A 23,143-nucleotide genomic window follows, 5' to 3' on the forward strand; every position below is an offset into this window, starting at 1 on the left:
CACGATGTGGCGGTGCATTGTCCATGTGGAGAATGAAATTGCCATTAGCCATTTGTGGTCGTTCCAATTTCGGCAAAAATTCTGTAGCCAAAAGTTTACGAAAATACTCGCCCGTAATTGTATAACCTTTGGGAACTGGATGAAGCAATATCACTCGCTGGGAATCCCAGAAGATTGCGTATAGCACTTTGTCCAGACCTCTGCTCGTCTTTCACACTCGTTTGTCCATCTTTGAACTCACGTACCCACTTCCTAACAGTGTTTTCTGCAAGAGCACTATCACCACACAGGGCCTCCAGTTGGCGATGAATATCGGCTGCACAACATCCAGCTGCGGTAAGGAATTTCACAATTACCCGTTGCTCTTCAAGTGGAAATTCCATTTCCCCAGACAGTATCAGAAACACGTCTTACTCCTTCAGGCACTGTCACTCAACTACTGCCACCTAGCACACAAAACTGACACTGCTTAAAAAGAAGGATGGAAGTCTCCGATGACATAGTTATTTCCCTGAAAAGAGAAGAAATGTTGACTTCAGAACAAAACTGCACTTACTTTTGGTGTCCACCACATAAATGGAATTCCATGTACATCTTATATATATATTTGGAAGCGCACACTGCACTCCTTTTCTTATTACTTACTGTCCTATAACCTGCAGGGACTGCATACTGTCTCAGTACTGTGCGAAACCCCGAATTTTTTTTTTTCCAAAAAAAATTCTTGAATTTTCCGGTTCGTCCCCTCCCTCCATATATATATGCCAAATGTGCATAAATTTTATATAGTCTGTATCTATGGTTCATTCTGCGTATAACGATATATTATTAGTCTGTCTGTGGCAGTTAGGCTCCGATCTACTCATTTTTATAAAACTGCATTTTGCTCAAAACTGGCCCGGACACCTGGGGCTTACCTAGCAAAAGAGGGTCGGGTACCAAAAGGTTTAAGGTAGTTGAGGCCCATGTAGATTTTTTAAAATTTATGTGAAGACTTATTTTGAATTCTGCATTTGTGCACAGTGTGTGCAGTGTCGACTATTTTCAACACCGAACATAAGAAAACCCACTCTTTTTGGGATTGATATCAAAGTGCTTAAGAGTTAAATAAATATTTGGGTGCACCTGGCTAAGAAAATCAATATGAAGGTCACGATCAGTACCTCTTTCATCATTTTGTTGTTATTGTAAAAATAATTTGTATTATGTTTAATTTGAATGTGTTCTTCTTTTGCAGAGCTGTGAATCAATTAAACGGTTATGAATTTGAAGGTAGTTCCTTAAAGGTTGAATTTGCAATGGACAGACGAAACAGAGCACGAGGATCCAGACCTGGCATGCCTTTCTCAGGGATTCCCGGCACCTCCCGCCAGACTGACTTTCCTCTGCGGTAAGTTCTCTTGGCAAAGTATGCACAGTCTGGGCAGAGTATAAATTATTTGTAGATTCTGAGTATTTTTATATTTGTAGCAACAAAGTTCAGTGCATGCCATAGTAATTGTAAAATTATTGATTGGAAGTAAAGCTTTAGACTGATATATGGCACGGGGTTTCTACTATTCTGGAAAAGCTGGGGGGGGGGGGGAGAGTTTACTTTTCCTGGAACAGCCCAGGGGGGAAGTTTACTTTTCGTGGAACAGCTGGGGGAAGTTTACTTTTCCTGGAACAGCCGGGGGGGAAGTTTACTTTTTCTGGCTCAGCCATGGGGGAAGTTTACTTTTCCAGGAACAGCCATGGGGGAAGTTTACTATTTCTGGAACAGCCGGGGGGAAGTTTACTTTTCCTGGAACAGCCATGGGGGAAGTTTACTTTTCCTGGAACAGCCATGGGGGAAGTTTACTTTTCCTGGAACAGCCATGGGGGAAGTTTACTTTTCCTGGAACAGCCATGGGGGAAGTTTACTTTTTCTGGAACAGCCATGGGGGAAGTTTACTTTTTCTGGAACAGCCATGGGGGAAGTTTACTTTTCCTGGAAGTCATGGGGGAAGTTTACTTTTCCTGGAACAGCCATGGGGGAAGTTTACTTTTCCTGGAACAGCCATGGGGGAAGTTTACTTTTCCTGGAACAGCCATGGGGGAAGTTTACTTTTTCTGGAACAGCCATGGGGGAAGTTTACTTTTTCTGGAACAGCCATGGGGGAAGTTTACTTTTCCTGGAAGTCATGGGGGAAGTTTACTTTTCCTGGAACAGCCATGGGGAAGTTTACTTTTCCTGGAACAGTCATGGGGGAAGTTTACTTTTTCTGGAACAGCCATGGGGGAAGTTTACTTTTCCTGGAAGTCATGGGGGAAGTTTACTGTTTCTGGAACAGCCATGGGGGAAGTTTACTTTTTCTGGAACAGCCATGGGGGAAGTTTACTTTTCCTGGAACAGCCATGGGGGAAGTTTACTTTTCCTGGAATAGCCTGGGAAATTTACTGTGCTTGTGGAAAGTTTGACATTTTTGTATTAGTACACTAAAAGTAGGTTTTGAACAAAAAAGCAGCAAGCAAGCAAAAGAATTAAATTTTTTACAAACAAATTTTACATAGACTGAATATTACTGGCAGTTACTGTAGAAATTGCATAGTAAATACTCGAGGGAAAGGGGCCACGTTTTCAAGTAGAAATCTGCTTGGATATTGGCATTTATCACTCTCTTGTTTGCAATTTTTGGGTTGTGTTTGGTTAGGATTAATACACATACACTAAATGTTACTGTGAATATGCATTATTTATACTGTATTTGTCATGATTTTTTATAAAAAGGAATTCGTTGTTTACAGTTGGTCATTACATGGAAAGTAATAGGTAAAAATGCCCTCCCCCCTACCTTGAAAGTTTATTTGTCTTATTTTTTCTGATTGCAATAAAGGCACTCAGTACTTCTGACTTAATTGTTACAGTTCTGAGCGCAGGTTGTTTCCTTGCTATAATTTTTGGTAGGTTATGTATGCACTGGTACAAATGAGTTTCATGTTTAACACATTCGTTTCTAGCCTCATAATACAGCATTTTCACCTCTGGTCTGTGGTGTTTGGTTGTTTTTCAAAAAAATTATAGAAAAAATATTTTTAATTTGTTTCAATTTACCACATATTTCTTAAATCTACAAAACTTCCTCTTTTCAATGAACAAAAATTTGTTAAATTTTCTTTTCATTTTCAGACATTTTTGAATATTTTTTCAGCAATGTTTTCTGGAAAAAGAAGTACGACATTGTAACAAATGTTAATATAGAGATATTTTAAGTTCGTAATTTGGAAATTTCAATAATTAACTACATAAACTCAATACATCTTTTGAATCTTGCATAAGAATACTTCTTATGTGCACATAACAAAAAATAATTACAAATTACAGGTAATTAGCTTTTGTATGAAAAAGTGGCTGCAGGACAGGACCAGACAATGTATCAGTTGGTTCTGCGTCATCTGTAAAAATTAAACAAATAAATAAATAAAATAAATTTTCATTTGAGACACTATACAAAATAAATGGAAAATCTAAAAATACATCAGTGCATGTAGGAGAATCAAGCAAGAGGCAAGATGAATAGACCCAAAAAAATTACCTCTTGTCACTTCATTCATAAAATACTAGAGTTTGCAACACTGTTTATATTGTCAACAATAATTATTACGAATATAACCTACCTTCCAAATCTTCAAATTCATCTGCATCATCAAAATCTTCGCTAACTTCAAACTCTTGAGGCGGAATCCTCATGCAGAATTTCCGCTATGCAGTCTGGATCTAACGACGCCATTCTAAACAATGCACAGTACATCAACCCGACAAACAGTCGCAGGTGGGAGATAAAAATAGCACATGAGTCACCTAGTGGTCGGAATTTCAACAGAGCGGCTTGAATGAACTCGCACATGAGACTAAGCATAGCCATAGCCAGTCGTTCAATCGGCAAGACGGGCTATGCCCCTCGTTCGTCCACATTGACTTTAAATGCACTTCGGGCTATGTCCGTCGTGAGACCCTAATGTGTTAAATCATTTATGGATAGGCTTTAGTAAAATTAGTTGATTTTTAGGCAATTTTGCTAGCGTTTTGGTTAGTTAAGCCAGTAATTTTCACAATTTGAGTTTGCACTCATTTTCCACTGATAAGTTTAGTAGTTTGAAAATATTTTTCTGGTTTTAGATCTTGTGTGTTGCACCATTTTTTATACACTGTTTTTGTAATTTCAGGATTTTGGTGCAGAGTGATATGGTTGGTGCCATAATTGGTCGGCAGGGCAGCACAATCCGTCAAATTACACAACAAACTAGAGCACGGTAAGATTTTTCTATACACCTAGCTACATATTATGCTTGTAATATTGTCCAATAAGTGATATAAGGCTTCCCCCCCCCCTCTATCCCGGTGTCACCTACCACTAGGCAACTATAGTAAGTATTATACAACAGATATATGGACCAATATAAAATTTTTGCCTGTACTGATAAAGTAGATAAACAAAATTGACTCAATGTACATAATTGTTGTCTTTATTTCAACATGTACATAGTATGTTACCACCATTCCTGTTTAATATTATTGTATGTGTGTATTGCTTGGATTGTTGAATTTTTCTTGTAATTTATGGTTAATGCTGTAAGTTGTATTTTCATAATGAAATGTCTCGTGGAAGTATGCATGTTCTCTCTCTAAATGCTACATAAAAGAAAGTTGTTTACTTGCTTATAACTGTGAAGGATCATTCTCGAGTAGTAGAGGCACACATTTTTGGTAAATGAAAAAGCAAAATTTTGGTACAATAACAGTCAATTTTGGGTTCAAAAGCGGTATATAAAATGATATTTTAGTTTTAAAAATGTGAATATAATCCCAAATTTGATTTAAAAGCTGCTCTTAGTACACAAGATAAACATATCCTTTCTAATAGCACATTTATGTCATTACCAGATTACTAAGTTTATTCCTGTATAAAGGGGTCCGTCCATTTTTTGTTCTCAAACATTTACAACAGAATTCATCAATTTTCCCTGAATTGCGTAATGCAGGATAATTCTGACTTCAGAAAGTGTCGCGTTTGTAAGTAATCTGAAAAATTTCGGGTTTGTCTATTTTGTTTATTTTGCATTATTTTGTGACAAAACGGTAGGAAAATTCACCTAATTCAGAAACATGAAAAATTAACATTACAATGTGTTTTCACATTAAGAGTTTTCGTCAAAAACTAGATATGCATGCCTCTACCAATTAGTAACCCTGCTTGCTTGCAGAATACATCAATAAAAGATTTTGTACGTACGTTCCATGTAGTGCAATTACACTATGGAAGGAACTAGTGATTTTGAGAATTTGTGCAATTATAAAATCAAGTGAAAGTTTTGTGTGAGAATATCTGATTTTAAGGATACTGATCAGGAGGTATCATTAGGAGCAGGTTGTAAATCATCTTGGTAGACAGATGGAAGTAGACAAAGAAATGATTAGGGCTGAGCCGATACAGACACTCTTAAACATTCTCACTGATACCGATGCTTGTAAATTGTAACAATTAAAGGTTGTTCAAGATATTGATTAATTTTGCACTTTGCAAGCATCCATTTAACAGAGTTTTGTTTCAATATATTCAAAAACTACATCAGAATACAGTAAAATCTCGTTAATCTGGGATAGTGGGGGGGGGGGATAAGTTGACAGGTTTAACGAAAGTCCGGATTAACTGAAATAACCTAAAAGAACATGAGAAAGTGCATTAAAACTCAGTTTATAGCAGCAAATCACGTTTATTATGGTGTATTTGAAGGGCATAGGCCTAAACACACTATACAGTACAGTAAAATGTTACCGAGCAATATGACTAGAGGCACATATTTTTGGTAAATAAGACAGCAAAATTTCAGTACAAAAACAGTCTATTTCGGGTTCAAAAGCGGTAAATAAAATAAAATTTTCCTGTTACTGTGGTGAATATTCACATCAAAAGTGCTACATACAATGAAATTTTGGTTTTAAAATTGTGAATATAATTTTAAATTTGATTTAAAATCTGCACTTATTACACAAAATAAACTTATCCCTTCTAATAGCACATTTATGTAGTTACCAGAGTTTCCTGTCTAAAGAGGTTCATTTTTGCTTCTCAAATATTTACAGCGGAATTATCAATTTTCCATGAATTGCATAACTCACAGGATACTTCAGACTTCAGAAAGTGTGGTGTTGGTATATAAACTGTAAATTTTGTGTTTCAGTATATTTTGCAGTTCATTTCACATTATTTCGTAACAAAACGTAGGAAAATGCACCTCACCTTTCAGAAACATGAAAAATGAACATTACGGCATGTTATTTCATATTTTGTGTTTTCGTCAAAAACTAAATTTGCATGCCTCTAGATATGACGAATGAGATTGTTGACTTCTAGCCACATTTAAAACCTTGCATACTGCTCTTTTTTCCTTTTGCCTGTCCAGATTAACGAGGTTTTACTGTATAAAATATACCTGTTACATAATCACAAAAATAGTTTTTCCACCCACACAATATTGGCACAAAACCAATGAGAACATCTATTTTGCATAACTTCCAGGACAATCAGACTGCCAAAGTATTGTCTGGCATTTTTTGCAGATCCGGCGAAGGTCAAAATGCTGGAAAAGTATCGGCCGGTATCTAAATAAAATCTAACAATGTTTTCCGATGTGGATACTGACACATTGGCATCGGCTCTAGAAAATACAATTTTCTCATGTATCCACATATGCAGCAAGGATGTTAATAGGACACTTTCACGTAATATGAAGTAATTTCATTGCATTCCTTATTTTATGCATGGTTTGCAAAAATGACATACATAGATGTTTTTGTAAGGACCACAGTGATGATTCTGTGCAGGCTCCCTCATCTGAGGTAGTTACCCAAAAAAGAATTCATGCTGATCCTGCATTCTGAGTGGTGTTAATTATTGACTGGTCCATTTTAAATACAAATAATTGCTATAATTTTGGTTAATATTGCAGTTTTTGAGTCTTTAATTAAACAGTTAGCTGTACTTGTGTGTGGTAAGTAAAAGATCAGAATTTGAGATATTGGAATAAGAGGCATGTACGTACAGTGTATATTTTTAAATTCGAACTCAAACGGAATTTGAAAAAAAAAAGTAATTCAGATTTTTAATTAGTCTTCTGTATAAGTTCATAATTTTATTTTAAATTGTATTTTTGATCCAACATTTGAGGTTGTAAATAATCAGTTTTGTTTATATAATTTTGTGACTAAAAATAAGATTGGAATCCCCTAAACATTAGTGGGAATCACCTTGCTCCTAAATATTTTAGGGGTAATTGAGGCAAGGACATGTTGGAAACTTTTGGTGAACACAGGCAGTCTATACCTCTATAATTAAACTTTACATATGTATTTAAAAAGGAGATTTGAAATATTTCACTCTTCTGCTGGGTTGATGGGAATTTTAAGTTTGGGTCACAGTGTATGAGCTTGTTTTGTTTGTAGCAATTTACATGGCCAGGCATTAATATTTAATAAATGTTTGGTATTGTAAAGTGGCATGTTGGTGTCTGAGAATGAAAGACTGTCAGAATGGCTTGTTTTAGCTTGCACAGTATGCCTAATTGCTGCAAGGAACAGTAGGTGGCACCCTTAGTGAGTTTGTAGGCAAGTCCCATGGCAAATTAGCTGGTGTGGTGGGGATTTAGCAAAGCCAGTGTTGCAGTCAGGAACATACCTTCACACGAGTGTTCACCGATACTAAAGCCATGTTTATGGTGAATAGAAGATCCAAGATTTTGGTACAAAAACTACACACATTTCAGGGCTACAAGCAGTATATGAAATGGCATTTTGATGTTACAATCCTAAATAAAACTCTAAACTTGATTTTAAAACTACACTTGTTGCACAAATAAACATTTCTATAGTATATTTATGTAGTTATAAGAGTATTCAGTTTAGTCCTGTGTAAGAGTCCATTTTTGCTTCTCAAATATTTACAGCAAAATTAATCAATTTTCCATGATTTGGATAACACTCAGGATAATTGACTTTGGACAGTGTTGCATCGATAAATAAACTAAATTTCATGCATAAGAGTTTTATTTCATATTTTGCATGATTTCGTGGCAAAACACACCTTGTTAAAAACATGTGAAATAACGCATCAATGTTTTTAATTTCATCTGTGCCAAAGACTAAATATGTAGGTCTCTACTAATTATGAAACGGCACACTAACTTTCTGGATAGGTGAGGTGATATAATGAGATTCTGCCTGTCAGTGCAGAAGTTGGGAGTCATTCGCAACTCATAGAAGTAAAGATATGGTCTTTGTGCATAGGATGTTGAGAGGATACATCATTGGTGCCATCAAGCCCATCTCTGTTAACATGCTGGGAGCGTGTGAAGAGTAGTGTCTGTGACATTTAATGCAAATATTTGTTACTCAAATTTGTTACACACTGAAGCATTTGTATTGTTGATATTTACTGTCTCTTTTCTTACGCTTTAAACTAATCGTGGCGATGATGATAATGATGATTGCATGAAACGACAAGGGGAACCCCACAAAACTTTTAGTGCCATCGACATGAGTGTAAGGAAACTTTCAAACCAGTGGAACAAGCGACACAGGATGTTTACACTGTCACACTAGTGACACACACTTCCAGACTGTAAAATAGCATTCATTGCACATGAGGGTCCAAACAGCAAACGATACGTTCATTTGGCGTATTCTCGTGCTACTTGTTACTTCAGTCGGAAAGCTCCTTAAAGGAAGGGTGCTCAGACAGAAGCGATGCACTACAGGGGGAGTTCCCAACTAAGTGACAAGCGACCTGGTGCCTTCAGTCTATTAGCAAGCGTTCACTGCTAGTTGTGCGAACAACAGATAGGCGACACGATAAACTGCACATTACAACAACAGATCTAGGCGACACGATAAGCTTTGTCGCTTGTGTGTCGCTCAAACTGGGCCATTTCCTCCATAGCTTGCAACATGTTGCCGTGGTTAGTTGTTCGTACATGCGCGATGCAATGAGTGTATTGTTTTAGGGAGATTGCGCGACAAGCGGCACGCGACACTTACCGCTTGAGGATTTCACCAACCGAACGCTGGCCTGTGATTCCCGTCATGCCCCTATGATGTGAAATGTTGCTCTTGATTGGCTCGTTTCCAAGCAACATGTGTAGCTTCGGTATGAAAGTTGCCTTGAACCGAAGGACCCGTGTCGCTTTGGTGTAAAATCTCCTTGAAGGCTGCACTGATTACGGACTGCTCGCTTCCACTTGTGGTTTGTCGCCTCGGTATGAAATATCTCTCAGGATACTATTTATATTCTAATAACATAGAAAAATAAAACTCTAGTACACAATCCAACACCTGACGTCCGGAATCACTTTGCGCTGTTTCTTGTGTTACGCATGCTATTTATTTATTAATTTTATTTTACTTAACTTTCCAAATCAATGCCGTTTCGTGACTGCAAATCACTCTCAAATATAACTGTTTCCATCAGTTCACGTACCACATTTCAAGACAAACAAATCTACACAATATATTCCAAAAACTAACCAAGCCACATTACTTTCATAAGAAAATTAGCATTCGTACTGATCGCAGTGCCATCTATGTTTGTCATCTGCCTGGGGAACTAGTTTCTTGGGTTGTTTTCCACACTACGTTATTCAAGGCGCTGTACTCCCGTTACATATACCTACAACAGGCAGTGGCACTGTCTGCCTGAAACGAAAAATAATTATATCCAGTCTCCTGTATTTCTTTTTAAACTTAATTCAGCGAACGTGGCATCCCTCTTGTGCAACTGCACACAATGATGAAGTTTGACAGGCTCCCTCGTCTGAGGTAGTTACCCAAAAAGTTTTGTGCTGATCCTGCTTTCTGAGTGATGTGTGTGCAAAGGATGCCAAGTCAAAACACCTCAAATACTAAGAGTTCTTGCAAGAAAGATACTTATTATTTAGTAGAAATGGTTCATATTAACCCCAAAATTTAAGTGAAATAAAACACCTGCCTCATTCTTTTATGCAATAGAGTTGCTTTCATGTTGCATTAAAATGTAAACAATACAATAATTCACGAATACAATAATACATAGCATATCTCCATGTATGTACTTCAGGTCATTATGGTCTGGAAGTCTTTGAAACTAGTGCAACTCATTGTTCGCATTACTCTCCTGTTGTATTCTCTATTTTTTGTCTTTTTGTTTTTACTTCAGCTAACGTAATCTCACGTAACGTGATTGTTGTGTTCTCAACTTCTTGGTGAATACAGTTTGTCCGGAAAGTAATGCAATTAAGTTCGTAAAAAAAACTTTTATTCAAGATATTGTTACAAACGTTTAAAATTCTTCAAAGTTTGTCCCTTGGACATCCACACACTTTTGCCAACGACTTTTCCATGCACTGTACGCATTATGGAAGGCTTCGACGGGGACCTCTTTTAGAGCCTTTGTCACAGCAGTTTGGATGGCGTCAATGGTTCCAAAACGGGCTCCTTTCAGGTCGGTCTTGTTCCTTTGGAACAAAAAGAAGTCTGCAGGAGCTAGGTCAAGACTGTAGGGGGGCTGGGGCAACTTTGCCAATCTGTGCTTGGCCAGGAACACCCCGATGCGCAGAGCGGCGATCCCCTTTCGAGTGCGAACGACTCTTTTTCTTAATCTGTATAGCACTTCCACTTGAGTTGACTGTCTGCCCTGGGGGTACAAATTCTCTGTGGACCACACCCTTGGCATCGAAGAACACAATGAGCATGGTTTTCACTTTTGATTTGCTCATTCTTGCACACTCCTAGGTGTGTCATTCAGAACTTTGGGGCTTTGTCTCCGGGTCGTACTCAAATGCCCAGGTTTTGTCGACGATAATGACATTGTCCAAAGAATCAGGTTTGTTTTGCACACGTTCCAAAAGTTCCCTCGCGATCGTCACTCTGTTATTCTTGTGTTTGTTGGTCAACGATTTGGGGACCAACTTGGCACACACTTTCCGCATGTGCAAATTGTCACAAACGATGTCGTGCACAGTGGTTTTCGGAATACTGAGAGTCTCTGCTATCATCCGAACACTTATTCGACGATCGGTATTTAACAGATCACGAGTACGAGACACTTTTGCTGGTTTACGGCCATCGAGAGCGAGGGTTATCCTCCACCTCTTCCCGGCCATTTTTAAACAATTTCAACCACCTGGAAACTTGAGAATAGGAGAGAGCAGAGTCCCCTTAGGCTTGCTGAATCATTTGGTGGGTGTCGACGAGGATTTTGTTCAGTTTAGCACAGAACTTGATCGCGTAACGTTGTTCGATCATTTTCTCCATTGCATGTCATGACACAAGCACTGACAGGAGGTTCACAGAAACAGCGAACCTGATGCTTGCAGAGCTCGGAGCAGACTGAGCTTGGAAGCGTTGTGAAGCTAAGAGTCTCCCCACATAACCCATCAGTCCGAATGTGCTGCCACCAGGAGGAGCTGCGGAAGAAGAAAAATTGCATTACTTTCTGGACAAATCCTGTATATACGCCACCTGTAGTCGAATCTAGTTTAAGCAAACACAATGCATGTATATAAGCCTTTCGCACTGCAATATATGCTATCTACACTTAAGGCTCAACTGTACCTTTGGCATCAGTCATGATTTTTTTCAAATTTTCCTCTCCATTCCAAAAACAGCTTTGATATTCCAATATCTGAAAAAAATCATCAGTTTAGAATTCCTTCTAGAGCATTCACGTGAATTTTCGTGCAGTTTTCCAAAGGTCCAAGCATTACCCCCACACCCCCTATATATATATGGTGTGGTGCTATGCACAGGGGAGCACTTTACCTCTTTTTTTTTTTTTTTTTTTTTTTTTTTTTTTTTTTTTTTTTTTTTTTTTTTTTTTTTTTTTTTCCCATTTTTAACCAAGCAAGCCTTAAGGGGTTAGTATAACTCAATTTCCAGATAATATTAAAGCATATTTATTTCTTGACCAACACAATTTGAATTACCACACAATGATGAAGATTGGCAGGCTCCCTCGTCTGAGGTAGTTACCCAAAAAACAAAAAAGGTGCTGATCCTGCTTTCTGAGTCGTGGTAGACACCCAAAGGATGTCAAGTCAGACACCACAAATAATAGAGTTCTTCTTGTGAGAAGAAGATCCCTTCTTAGTAGAAATAGTTCTTATTAATATAACTCAAATTTCCGTACATGAAAACCCGGAAGCTGCATTGTTTACCTTTAGCAGATGGGTTGTTCCAAGAGCATGCTTTTCAGTCTTGGCGCAAAGTACAAAAAGTTCATGAACTGATTGTTATTGAGAGATGGACCTTTTAGCGGAGGTGAAATGTATATATTGTACCTCCCAAAATGAAAGTTGAAGAGTGACCACCATAATAGTCCAAAGTGAATGGAAAAATGTATGTAGCAGAGTTACATTCCTACAACCATACAAAATAGGCTGATAATTTTGAGGAGGGGGATTTGTTAAGAAAACATTTTCTTTATTACATTTAAAAATTAAATATATATATATATAATCAGTAAAATGCAGTGGTTGAAGAGTAAATGGCGTATTTATAAGATCTGTCCCATAATACTCTGAGAGAGAAAAAGATTGAAACTCTCAGTTTGTTAATAATAGTAACATTGAGTGTTGTTTTGCAATTTGAGAATTGCTACCATGTGCTGAAGTAGCTTAAAAGTGCTGGTAAAGCACCTTTACCATTTAAAGCTTAATTCTTGACAAACACTATTGTTATTGTTACCACACAATGATGAAGATTGGCAGGCTCCCTCGTCTGAGGTAGTTACCCAAAGAAAAAAATCTTGTGCTGATCCTGCTTTCTGAGTGGTGGTGCTTGTGCAAAGTATGTCAAGTCAAACATCTGAAGTACTAGAGTTCTTATTGTTGCAAGAAAGATTGAGATTGTAGAAACAGTTCTTATTAGTATGACTGACTACACTGGCAGCAAAAACCTTGTACAGAATATTCTAACTTATTATTTTAGCCAATTATAAAGCTATCATGATGGTGCAGTGGTTGCGTCGTTGCCTTGTAATCAAGGGGTCACTGGTTCGATACCTGGTGGAGGCACCTAGTGGTTGGGATCCCACTTTAAAAAAAAACCTGTAGGTCCAGTCCCTATTAGCCTTACTGTGTATAAAGTGGGCTTAAAACACCAACTCAATCAATCAGTAAAGCTAAGAAACCACATTTTTCATTCTTGACAAACACTAAAACAGATTCCATACTCAATTTTTGAAGTGTTTGAAATTTGAGGAAAGAAAACAACATAATGTGAATTGAAACAAGATATTGTGTGGTGTGAATTGTACTAAGAGTTGCAGTTAAAATATGCCATGTGGCAAAAATTTAAAAAACTACATAATAAATTTAAGAAAAGTTATCCATTATTTTATGTATGCATATTGTATTTGGAGCAAAGGGTCTGTTCTGTTATAGGTGATAAATCAAAAAATGAAACTTTTCTATATTGGTATAGATAGTGGAATGTCCTGCCTCATTGCACATCTGCGAAGGTGTAAACTTATTGTAGCCAGTGATTCTGAAAGTATGTAAGGATATAAGCTTACGTATGGAACATTTGTCATTAATAAAAATGCAGGGCTTTTCCTTGTCCCATTTTTTTTTTCCAGGCAATGTGCTATTAGTGGAGGCATGCATTTTTAGTTTTTGACGAAAACATGAAATGTGAAATAACACATTATAATGTTAAGTTTTCATGTTTCTGAAAGGGGAGGTGCATTTTCCTACCCTGTTTTGTCATGAAATGATGCAAAATGAAATGCGAAATAGACACTTAAACACTAAATTTACAGTTATAACTGACACGACACTTTCTGAAGTATCCTGTGAGTTATGCAATACACGGAAAATTGATTAATTCTGCTGTAAATATTTGAGATGCGAAAATGGACCCCTTTATACAGGAATAAACTTAATATTCTGGTAATGATTTAATGTCCTATTAAATGGTATATGTTTATGTTGTGTAATAGTGTAGTTTTTAAATCAAATTTGAGATTATATTCATATTTTTAAAACCAAAATATCATTTTATGTACCACTTTTCACCGCTATAAGAGCGAAATGTCATTTTATTTACTGTTTTTGAACCCAAAAAAGACTGTTTTTATACTGAAATTTTGCTTTTTATTTTATTTTATTTTTGGTCAATACAAAAGCAAAATTTCGGTACAAAAACAGTCAATTTCTGGTTCAAAAGCTGTAAATAAAATAAAATTTTGGTGTTATAGCGATGAAATAATTGGATCAAAAGCAGCATGTAAAATTACATTTTGGTTTTAAAATTGTGAATATAATTGCAAATTTTATTTAAAAACCACACTTATTACACATGAAAAACATATCCCTTCTAATAGCACATTTATGCAGTTACCAGAGTATTAAATGTATTCCTCTATGAAGAGGAATACATTTTTGTTTCAAATATTTACAGCAGAATTGATAGATTTTCTGTGAATTGCAAAACTCTAAGGATTATGTCGGTAAATAAACTCTAAATTTCAATTTTGAGTCTGTTTCACATTTTGCAGTTTATTTCGCATTATTTCATGACAAAACAGGTTAGGAAAATCCACTTCACACCTTTCAGAAACATGAAAAGTGAGCATTACAGCATGTTATTTCACATTTTGTGTTTCCGTTAAGAACGAAATATGCATGCTTCTAGATATTAGAATGGAAATACTTATTTTGTGTAATACAAGTTAAGCTTCCAAATCCAATTGATATTATATTCACCATGACAACACCAGACTAACTTTATGTACCACTTTAGAATTGAAAATGTGTTAAATTTTTTTTAATCAAAATACTGATCTTGGTGGGTATTATCCTTGTGCATAACAATATATGTTGTGGAAGCTGGTCATTCATTCAGTGGCCAAACTTAGTTGTCAGTTTTTCCTTGACTTAGCACCAGTGATGTAGTAAAAGCAGGAAATTTATTACATATTCTGATCTTTTTCATGTGGACCTATTCAAATATATACGTATTCTTAATATTTTAAAATACAAAACTACTTGTACTTACGTTTAGGTGAGTGTGTATTTTTTCCAAATGACGTTTCGGGAAACTACTGTTCCTTTCCTCAGTTTTTTTTTTTTAGGCTATCTGAAATACTTCATAGCCAAGTCAAGTTTCTTCAAAAGTCAGGAAAAAGGATAGATGTATAACTTTAGTGAAGGAAGAATTTGGAAATTTTTTGCTAAGACCTATTGAAACGCCCATACCCCATTGACTGGTTAAAACCACAATAATAAAAACATTCTCAATCTAAGAGAACAGTTTGAAATTAAAAAGATGCACGCCATTTCACTTCCCCGTATTGACTTCAGGATGACTCCTCGCCAAATGCAGGAAGTTGCCAGTTTTCCCCTGAACTACTTCCCCTACACTTCACGGAGTACAGAAAGATGGAAAGGGGAAAGATATAGAGGGGGAAGGGAGGGATTTACAGTAATGTGAGTGTAACAAGGAATAATATATTGGCCAAACGGGAAGGAGTATGGATATTAGATGGGGAGAACACGACAAAGATATAAGGGAGGGAGTCCCTAGAACAGGGCTGTCTGAGCATATTATTGAGGAGGGACATGCAATTAAAAAAAACAGAGGTAGTTCGTGAGCAAAACAAACTAGGAGAAACGTATATGAAGCTTCCTACATTTGTAAGGGTAGGGATAATAAATTGATCATAGATGACTGAAATGTGGATGAGAGTTGGATAGGAATGTTTAAAAAATGGGAAAAGCAAGAATACAAGAAAATAGGCTTCCATGTTACCCCAGACGTAATTCGCAAGTCTCAAGAAATACGCGACTTTGAATTTGACGTGACATAAGTGGGAAGGGGAAGTTGTTGAGGGGAAAATGGCAGGTGGACAACCTCCTGCATTCAGCGAGGAGTCATCCTGAAGTCAATACAAGGAAGTGAAAGTGAATCTTTTTAATTTGAAATGGTTCTTTTAGACTGAGAATGTTTTTATTGTTGCGGTTTTAAACAGTCGAGGGGGTATGAGAGTTTTAATAGGTCTTAGCAAAAAAATTTCCAAATTCCTCCTTCACCAAAGTCATACCTGTATCCTTTTTCCTGGCTTTCGAAGAGACTTGACGTGGCTATGAAGTATTTCAGACAGCCTAAAAAAAGTACCTGAGGAGAGGAACAGTAGTTTCCCGAAACGTCGTTCGGAAAAAAATACATACTCACCTAAACGTAAGTACAAGAAGTTTTGTAGTTTTAAATATTATTAAGAATACGTATTAATCTGAACAAGTGAGTAATTCGCACAACCATGAGTTATGAAAAAGGGAATATATGCAGATATACATGATTACTCTGTTACAGAAACCATTTTCACATAGGTGAGAGATTCAAAATCATTACAAGAACACATTTAAAAATTGTAATTTTACAGATTCTGTTGTACAATTTTTTGGTAAGAATTCGTCACACCAAGGTGGGGCATATGGCTGGCATACCAGAGACCTGGGTTAAATTCTCAGGGTGATTGATATCTCTGGTGGGAATTTTTTTCCATCAGCCTCTCTTCATGAACTAGCTATGGCCTCTAATCCGTTAGACTTGGTGGGTTAAAGTGATCAGCTTCAGCCAAGATCAAGAATGTGTGGATCACTACCTTCATAGCCCCTTTGCATGTTCATGTGTGTGTGTCTCTCATCCTCTTGAGTATTAGCCGGAAGAGGCAGAACAGCTACATAATTTAGTTTTTAGCTTTTGGTGTTTTTCTTGATTTGATTTGGTTCTTTCTTTCATTTCAGTGTTGACGTGCATCGAAAAGACAATGTAGGTTCCCTAGAAAAGGCTATTACTATTTATGGTAACCCTGAAAACTGCAGCAATGCATGTAAAAGAATATTAGAAGTAATGCAACAAGAAGCTAATAATACAAATAAAGGGTAAGTAAAGTGATTTTTATCATTAGTCTTGTGTTTATCTTTAGTAATAACAAAAATACTTAGTCTTGGGACTTCAATAAGGAAATGGTATGAATGTGACCAAGTTATAGGACAAATGACAATTTTGGGGGGTTACTAGATTGTAGTTATCTCCCAATTGTAAAAACTTAGGTTCCTGCCAATTCTCTGAAATACTTTCTAAGAATTTCTAATTACTTTCTAAGAAAAAAATTCTAAGTTTAGTAAGTTACTAGTAGTGCTAATGCCACAAAATACATTCAAAGAATTAGGATGAAATTGTTTAAGTGAATGATAGATCTATATGTAGTTGAAGCACATGTAAGAATTAGTTTGCCAGGGGTCCCAGGTTTAAATCCCGGTCTGGACATGTGTTGTTTGTGAGTTTCCTTATCAATTTCATGCTTTCCTCCGCATAAAAGTGACTCTCAATAAATCAAATTTAACAGTTAGTTGCCTTCACATGTACCTATAACTAGTTGTAGAGCTAAATACAGGGTAATTCAGAATTTCTATTACACACTCAAGGTTTGATAAGGAACCCATGTCCGGAACACCAACATGTTAATTTACGGCGAAACTGTACGTAATGGTAGAGCTGTGCAACATCTGTATGCAGAAAATTTTCTACTTCATGTCACTCCATCACATACCATTTTTGCCCAATTAGAACAACCGGCTGTGAGAAACAGGTAACTTCAAAGTTAACAGGGCTGACTGTGGTGCTCCACGGACATGCCACACTCTCGACGTTGAAGAGGTGGTCCTTCATCAAACTGACGAGAACCCGTTGACGAGTACTTGCACCATTGCACGTCACATGAATGTGTCTCAGAGCAGCATCTGTTGTATTCTTCTTGACCAGCAGCTCCACTCGTGCCACCCCCAGAGAGTACAGGCAATGGGTCCAGCAGATTTTGTACCACGTGTCAATTACTGTGCATGGTTCCTACACCGTTGTGTGGAAGTTCCTGAGTTTCTTCGGCTTATTCTTTTTATGGATGAAGCTCATTTCACCAATGAAGGTGTTTTCAGTCGTAACAGCCACATTTGCGATGACGAAAATCCCATATATTCTCATGGATTTCAGCAACGGTTTGGCATCAAGGTATGGGCTGGTATCATTGATGCTCCTCTGATTGGGTCTTCCGGGCTGCCTAACAGGTCCGAGAGTTCTTGCACGTCGCCAGCACATGTGGTTCCAACATGACTGCGCACTAGCACACTTTTCCCATGATGCCCGACAACATCGCAATCAAACATACTGGGTCAGGTGGATAGATCGCAGTGAATCAACTCTTTGGCCACCATGATCACCGGACCCAACTCCTTGACTTTTTTGTATGAAGCCACATGAAGAGTCTTGTTTATGAGAGTCCTGTAGTGTTGGAGAAGGAGGACCTGGTTACACGAGTTCTGGCTGCAGCAGACATGATTCAGCACACACCAGGTATTTTTGAGCATGCGTATGAAAACATGCATCAGAGGTACACTGTTTGCAACAAACTTCAGGTTCGCCACATCGAGCAGCTCTTGGAGTGACGCAGGTGAAGCAGGAGATGTGAAATTGTGATTTTGTCATCTGTGTAGTACCAAAACTGTACGTTTCCGGACATGGGTTCCTTATCAAAACTTGATCTACTAAGTCCCCCTCTACAACTGCTAGAAGTGTGTAATAGGATTTCTGAATCACCCTGTGTATACATTAAATTATGAACCGTAACAAGAATATGTAAAATTCTATTGCGTGTCATTTTTATTGTTGTACCATGGCTCACTTAATGAACAAGTCCTTGTTTTGTTTTTAAATATAATCTTGTTGCAAAGTTCAATGCCTGAATAAAGAAAATATTCGTGCAGTAGATATTTTAGATTTGTATTATATATTTTTACATCATTGATAGAGATAAAAGCATTGTAATATTACATTTTGATAGATGATGTGATCTCTAAAATGTGTACCTACTTTACTGTTGATTAGGTCATATAAGTTAGCATAAGAAATTAGTCAGAAACTGTACTTAGGTGAAAAGTAATAATTTGTATATTGGTGGTTTTGGCATTGGTGTGATGATATAGGATTCTCTGTGTGCTATTTTTGTGATTGGTTGTATTCAGTGTTTGTGATTATATATTTTTTTCAATTTTCAGTGAAATAACGTTAAAAATCCTTGCTCACAATAATCTAATCGGACGAATAATTGGTAAAGGTGGAAACACAATAAAGCGAATAATGCAAGACACGGATACCAAAATAACAGTTTCAAGGTTAGTGCTAAATTTGTTGAAAACCTTTATTTTTTTATTAACCTTGGATAGGCAAGATGGTGGTGGCTAAATTTACTGCATGCAACTTGTTGGAGGTGATGAAACATTACACAAGTCCTTTTATTGTGATACTAAAAAGATTATCTGATCACATGGTGCTAAGCTTGTTCTTCCTCGCACACTAAAATGCACAATAAAACTGAAGATAAAGCTTCTTCAAACTTTTACTGTTTCTTCTTCAGCCTGATCTCTGGTGTTAAGTCTTGTTTCCTTAGAACAAGAAAGCATGGTTTAGCGTGTTTCAGCATTTTCAAAGATGTTGGTCATTGTTTAAGGTCTTCTAATCCTATTTTGCTCGTTCGTGGTAATTTTGTGCATTTTAGGTGTATTTGCTTCAGTCCCTCTCCCCCAAAGGCCAGTGGCATGTCCCCCCCCCATCCTCCTTTATCGCATAATCCCCATAAAGTATTGCATTACGACAGCCTGTCTAGTAATAAAATAGTAATCTGTGGCATAAGTCTGCCAGTGCCTGCCTATAGACTGCTGTTACCAACCAGTTACAGGGTGACATGTGGTCAGCATGACGAACCCTCATTATTTGTTCTAGGTTTTCTATGACTGGGTTACACTACTCATTCAGAGCACTCCAATTTTCTCACTGGTGGATGGCCACCTGCCCCATACACAGGCTGTAATCTCAGGAGAAAAGTTGTTACCCTTCGCCTAGGAGACTCAAACCTGCATGCATCCCTTGGCATCAAAGCGAAACACATCCTGTCTACACTGCAATCCTACTACAAAAAGTCACCTTTCTAGTTTTTCTGAACATTATTTTTTCCCCTTAATCATCTAAGGGTTTAAATATGGTACATCGAATGTCCCTGAAAGCATTTTTTGATCTTCCCTAAAAATGAATATGTAATTCTTTGTTTGTTTCCTTGTTTATGCCTTATGTTTATATTTAACTGTTCTTGTTTTTACCTTAAACCATCTAGACTTGTTCTTGTTATTTGTTAGAGTTTTCAGTGTAAAATGGCCTTAAAAGTGCTGTATCTGAAACTTTGAATAAATAAATAAATAAATGTCATTAGTGACTTGTATTAAGTTTATATTATTTGAAAAATATAATCTCTCCGAAATATTACTCCACCAACCCTTGTGGGCACGTCTGCTTGCTTCTACAAGCCGTACTTTTGTTAGTCTCACAATAACGATTTGCATTGATCGTAGTGCCTTTTGACATGAAATCCACCAAAAGAACACCTTTACGATCCCAAAAGACTGTTGCCATGACCTTAATGAACTGGCGGCAGAAGAGTATAACATGGGAATTCTGAAGCTCGTGCCCAGATACGACAAATGTTTAAATGTAGGTGATTATGTAGAGAAGTGAACAGGTATGTAACAGAATTGTTTTTTCCAATAAATATTGTGTTTTTCATTTTGTATAACCAAACAGTATTTATTTTCTGGATGACCCTCGTAATTTCATTGATAGTAAAGCACCTTTGCTGTATGAATTAGCTACTTGATATCCAAATATTTCTTACCAATATCCTGATAGATTTACATGGTAAAGTTGCAGTGTAATTATGTTAGTAAGTAAGGATGGAATCTGTTAATTTGTTTTCCTTTCTTTCCAGTATCAGTGATATAAACAGCTTTAATTTAGAAAGGATAATAACAGTAAAAGGTTCTATTGAAAACATGTCCAAGGCGGAAGCAATGATAAGTGCCAAACTGCGGCAAAGTTACGAGAATGACTTGCAAGCTATGGCAGTGAGTATCTTCCTTTCCTTAGCTTAACTGTGGAGAAAAACTTGTTTTTGTGAGGTTATTAAACATGAAGTTCAAATTAATGCTGTGGAATATCAAAATTGCATGTTTGGTGTACAAAAACCTTGTTGCCATTTGTCTCAGTCAATTTTCTATTGCAAGTGCATAGATAACAACTACAGACAGCAAGGAAATCCTTTCACATATTGTAGTTGCTGTGGTGGCTCAGTCGGTAATGCGTCTGACTACCATGCTAAAGGTCCCAGGTTCGATCCCCAGCCGGTTCAATTCCGGTAACTTTTCTAACGTTGGAAGCGGCCTCGGTGCCCACCCAGCGTCGAGTGACATGGGTACCTGGGGGAAACCCTGGGGTGTAAAGGCAGTCAGGGGCGTGATGCTGATCACATCACCCCCACTAACGACCGGATCAAGAAAGTTGGGGGTTAACCCCACAATCCCTATACGCCTTCATGGCGTGGTGCTAATCACTTTACCTTTTTTTTATATTGTAGAAGTAGAGCCACATGTTTATGGTGAATATAAGGTTAATATTTTGGTACAACATAGAACCATATTCCAGGATCAAAATTGCCGTTCAGTATTTAAATGGTAAATATAATTTAAAAATTATACTTGTTAACATAAAAGAAACACTTCCCTCAGAGTATTAGGTTCATTCCTGTGCAAAGGAGTCCATGTTTGCTTGTCAAATTTTTACAGCGGACTTAAAAAAAATCCATGATTTGCGTAATTCACATGATAATTGAAACTTCAGAAAGTGTTGTCAGTAAATGAGCAACTAAGGAGTAAAAGTTGATAAACCACACTCCATTCAAAATTAAGTTAACGTTGGATTAAGTTCCTGCATAGTCTAAAGTTACTGTACAATAATGAATGAAGTTCCTCCAGTAGTCAGTGACGGTCAGAAACACACTGTAACATCTCAGTAACCCACAATGCAATGGGTGTAACTTCCACTTGCGTATTTCTCGGTTTCACACTTTTGTGGGTTAGCATGTTTTACTTCTGAGCTGCTCAATTACCTCGCACCTTTCCAAAACCTGAGAAATGAACATTGCAGTGTGTTAATTTCGCATGTTGTTTCTGCTTGAAATATGCATATAGGGAGGAATAGGCGATGGCTATTCACCCCAAGGTAAAGACAAAACTTTCATTTATAATAGCGGGAATGGTATATTTTGGAAGGGGAAGGGGTGTGTGGATTGATGTATATGTATATCATAATTTTGATAAATAAAAAAGCAAAATTTCAGTACAAAAACGGTCAATTTCGAGTTCAAAAGCTGAAAGTAGAATAAAATTTTGGTTTTAAAATTGAATATAGTCCTAAATTTGATTTAAAAACTACACTAATTACACAAAGTTAACATTTCATTTCTATCAGGGTATTAAGTTTATTTCTGTGTGAATGAGTCCATTTTTGCTTCTCCAATATTAACAGCTGAATTAATCAGTGTTCCGTGAATTGCATAACTCTCAGTATAATTCAGACGTCGGAAGTGTGCCGTCAGTAAATAAACCCGTAGTTTCCTGTTTAAGAGTTTATTTCGTGACAAAATGGTAGGAAAATGCATCTCTCACCTTTAAAAAAAACATAAAAAATTAACACTACAATGTGTCTTTTGACATTTTTACTTGTGCAGTGGCTAAACTTCTTTCTTTACACAGTGTTTTGATGTTGGGAAAGTTAAATACACCCTTTTGTGGTATTTGAATTCTTACATAGCCTGCTTATGATTTTATGATGAAGCCAACACTGGTGTATTTTGCTATAATGTAATACGTAGAGGCATGCATATTTTGTTCTTGATGGAAACACAAAACTTGAAATAACACACTAATTTTAATTTTTCATGTATTGGAAAGGCAAGGCACATTTTTCTACCCTGTTTTGTCACAATGATGCAAAAGTGAACTACAAAATGGAAAATAAACACTGAATTTAGATTGTTTACTGACAGCACTTTCTGAAGTCTGAATTATCCTGAAAGTTATGCAAATCATGGGAACCTGATTAATTCTGCTGTAATTATTTGAGAAGGAAAGTGGACATTTAGGGTTACCTTCACACTTCTTTTGGTGCCAAAATGTGTCCAGTTTTTGTATGAAAACCTTGATATAAATATGT

The 23,143-nt window shown here is 36.9% G+C and overlaps 1 protein-coding gene across 3 annotated transcripts in view; it reads left to right on the plus strand.

The window, feature by feature from the left end:
- The window catches only part of Imp (IGF-II mRNA-binding protein), a 256,323-nt gene that overhangs the window by 207,975 nt on the left and 25,205 nt on the right, over positions 1-23,143 (plus strand). For all 3 annotated transcript variants that reach the window (XM_083114768.1, XM_083114769.1, XM_083114770.1), the window contains 5 exons: positions 1,238-1,390; positions 4,186-4,272; positions 16,795-16,932; positions 19,102-19,218; positions 20,862-20,997. In XM_083114768.1, coding sequence (XP_082970894.1) covers positions 1,238-1,390; positions 4,186-4,272; positions 16,795-16,932; positions 19,102-19,218; positions 20,862-20,997 — 631 coding nt within the window. The remainder of the gene's footprint in view (positions 1-1,237; positions 1,391-4,185; positions 4,273-16,794; positions 16,933-19,101; positions 19,219-20,861; positions 20,998-23,143) is intronic.

Source organism: Lepisma saccharinum, chromosome 29 (genome assembly GCF_977018435.1).
Source record: "Lepisma saccharinum chromosome 29, izLepSacc3.1, whole genome shotgun sequence".
Lineage (NCBI taxonomy): Eukaryota > Metazoa > Arthropoda > Insecta > Zygentoma > Lepismatidae > Lepisma > Lepisma saccharinum.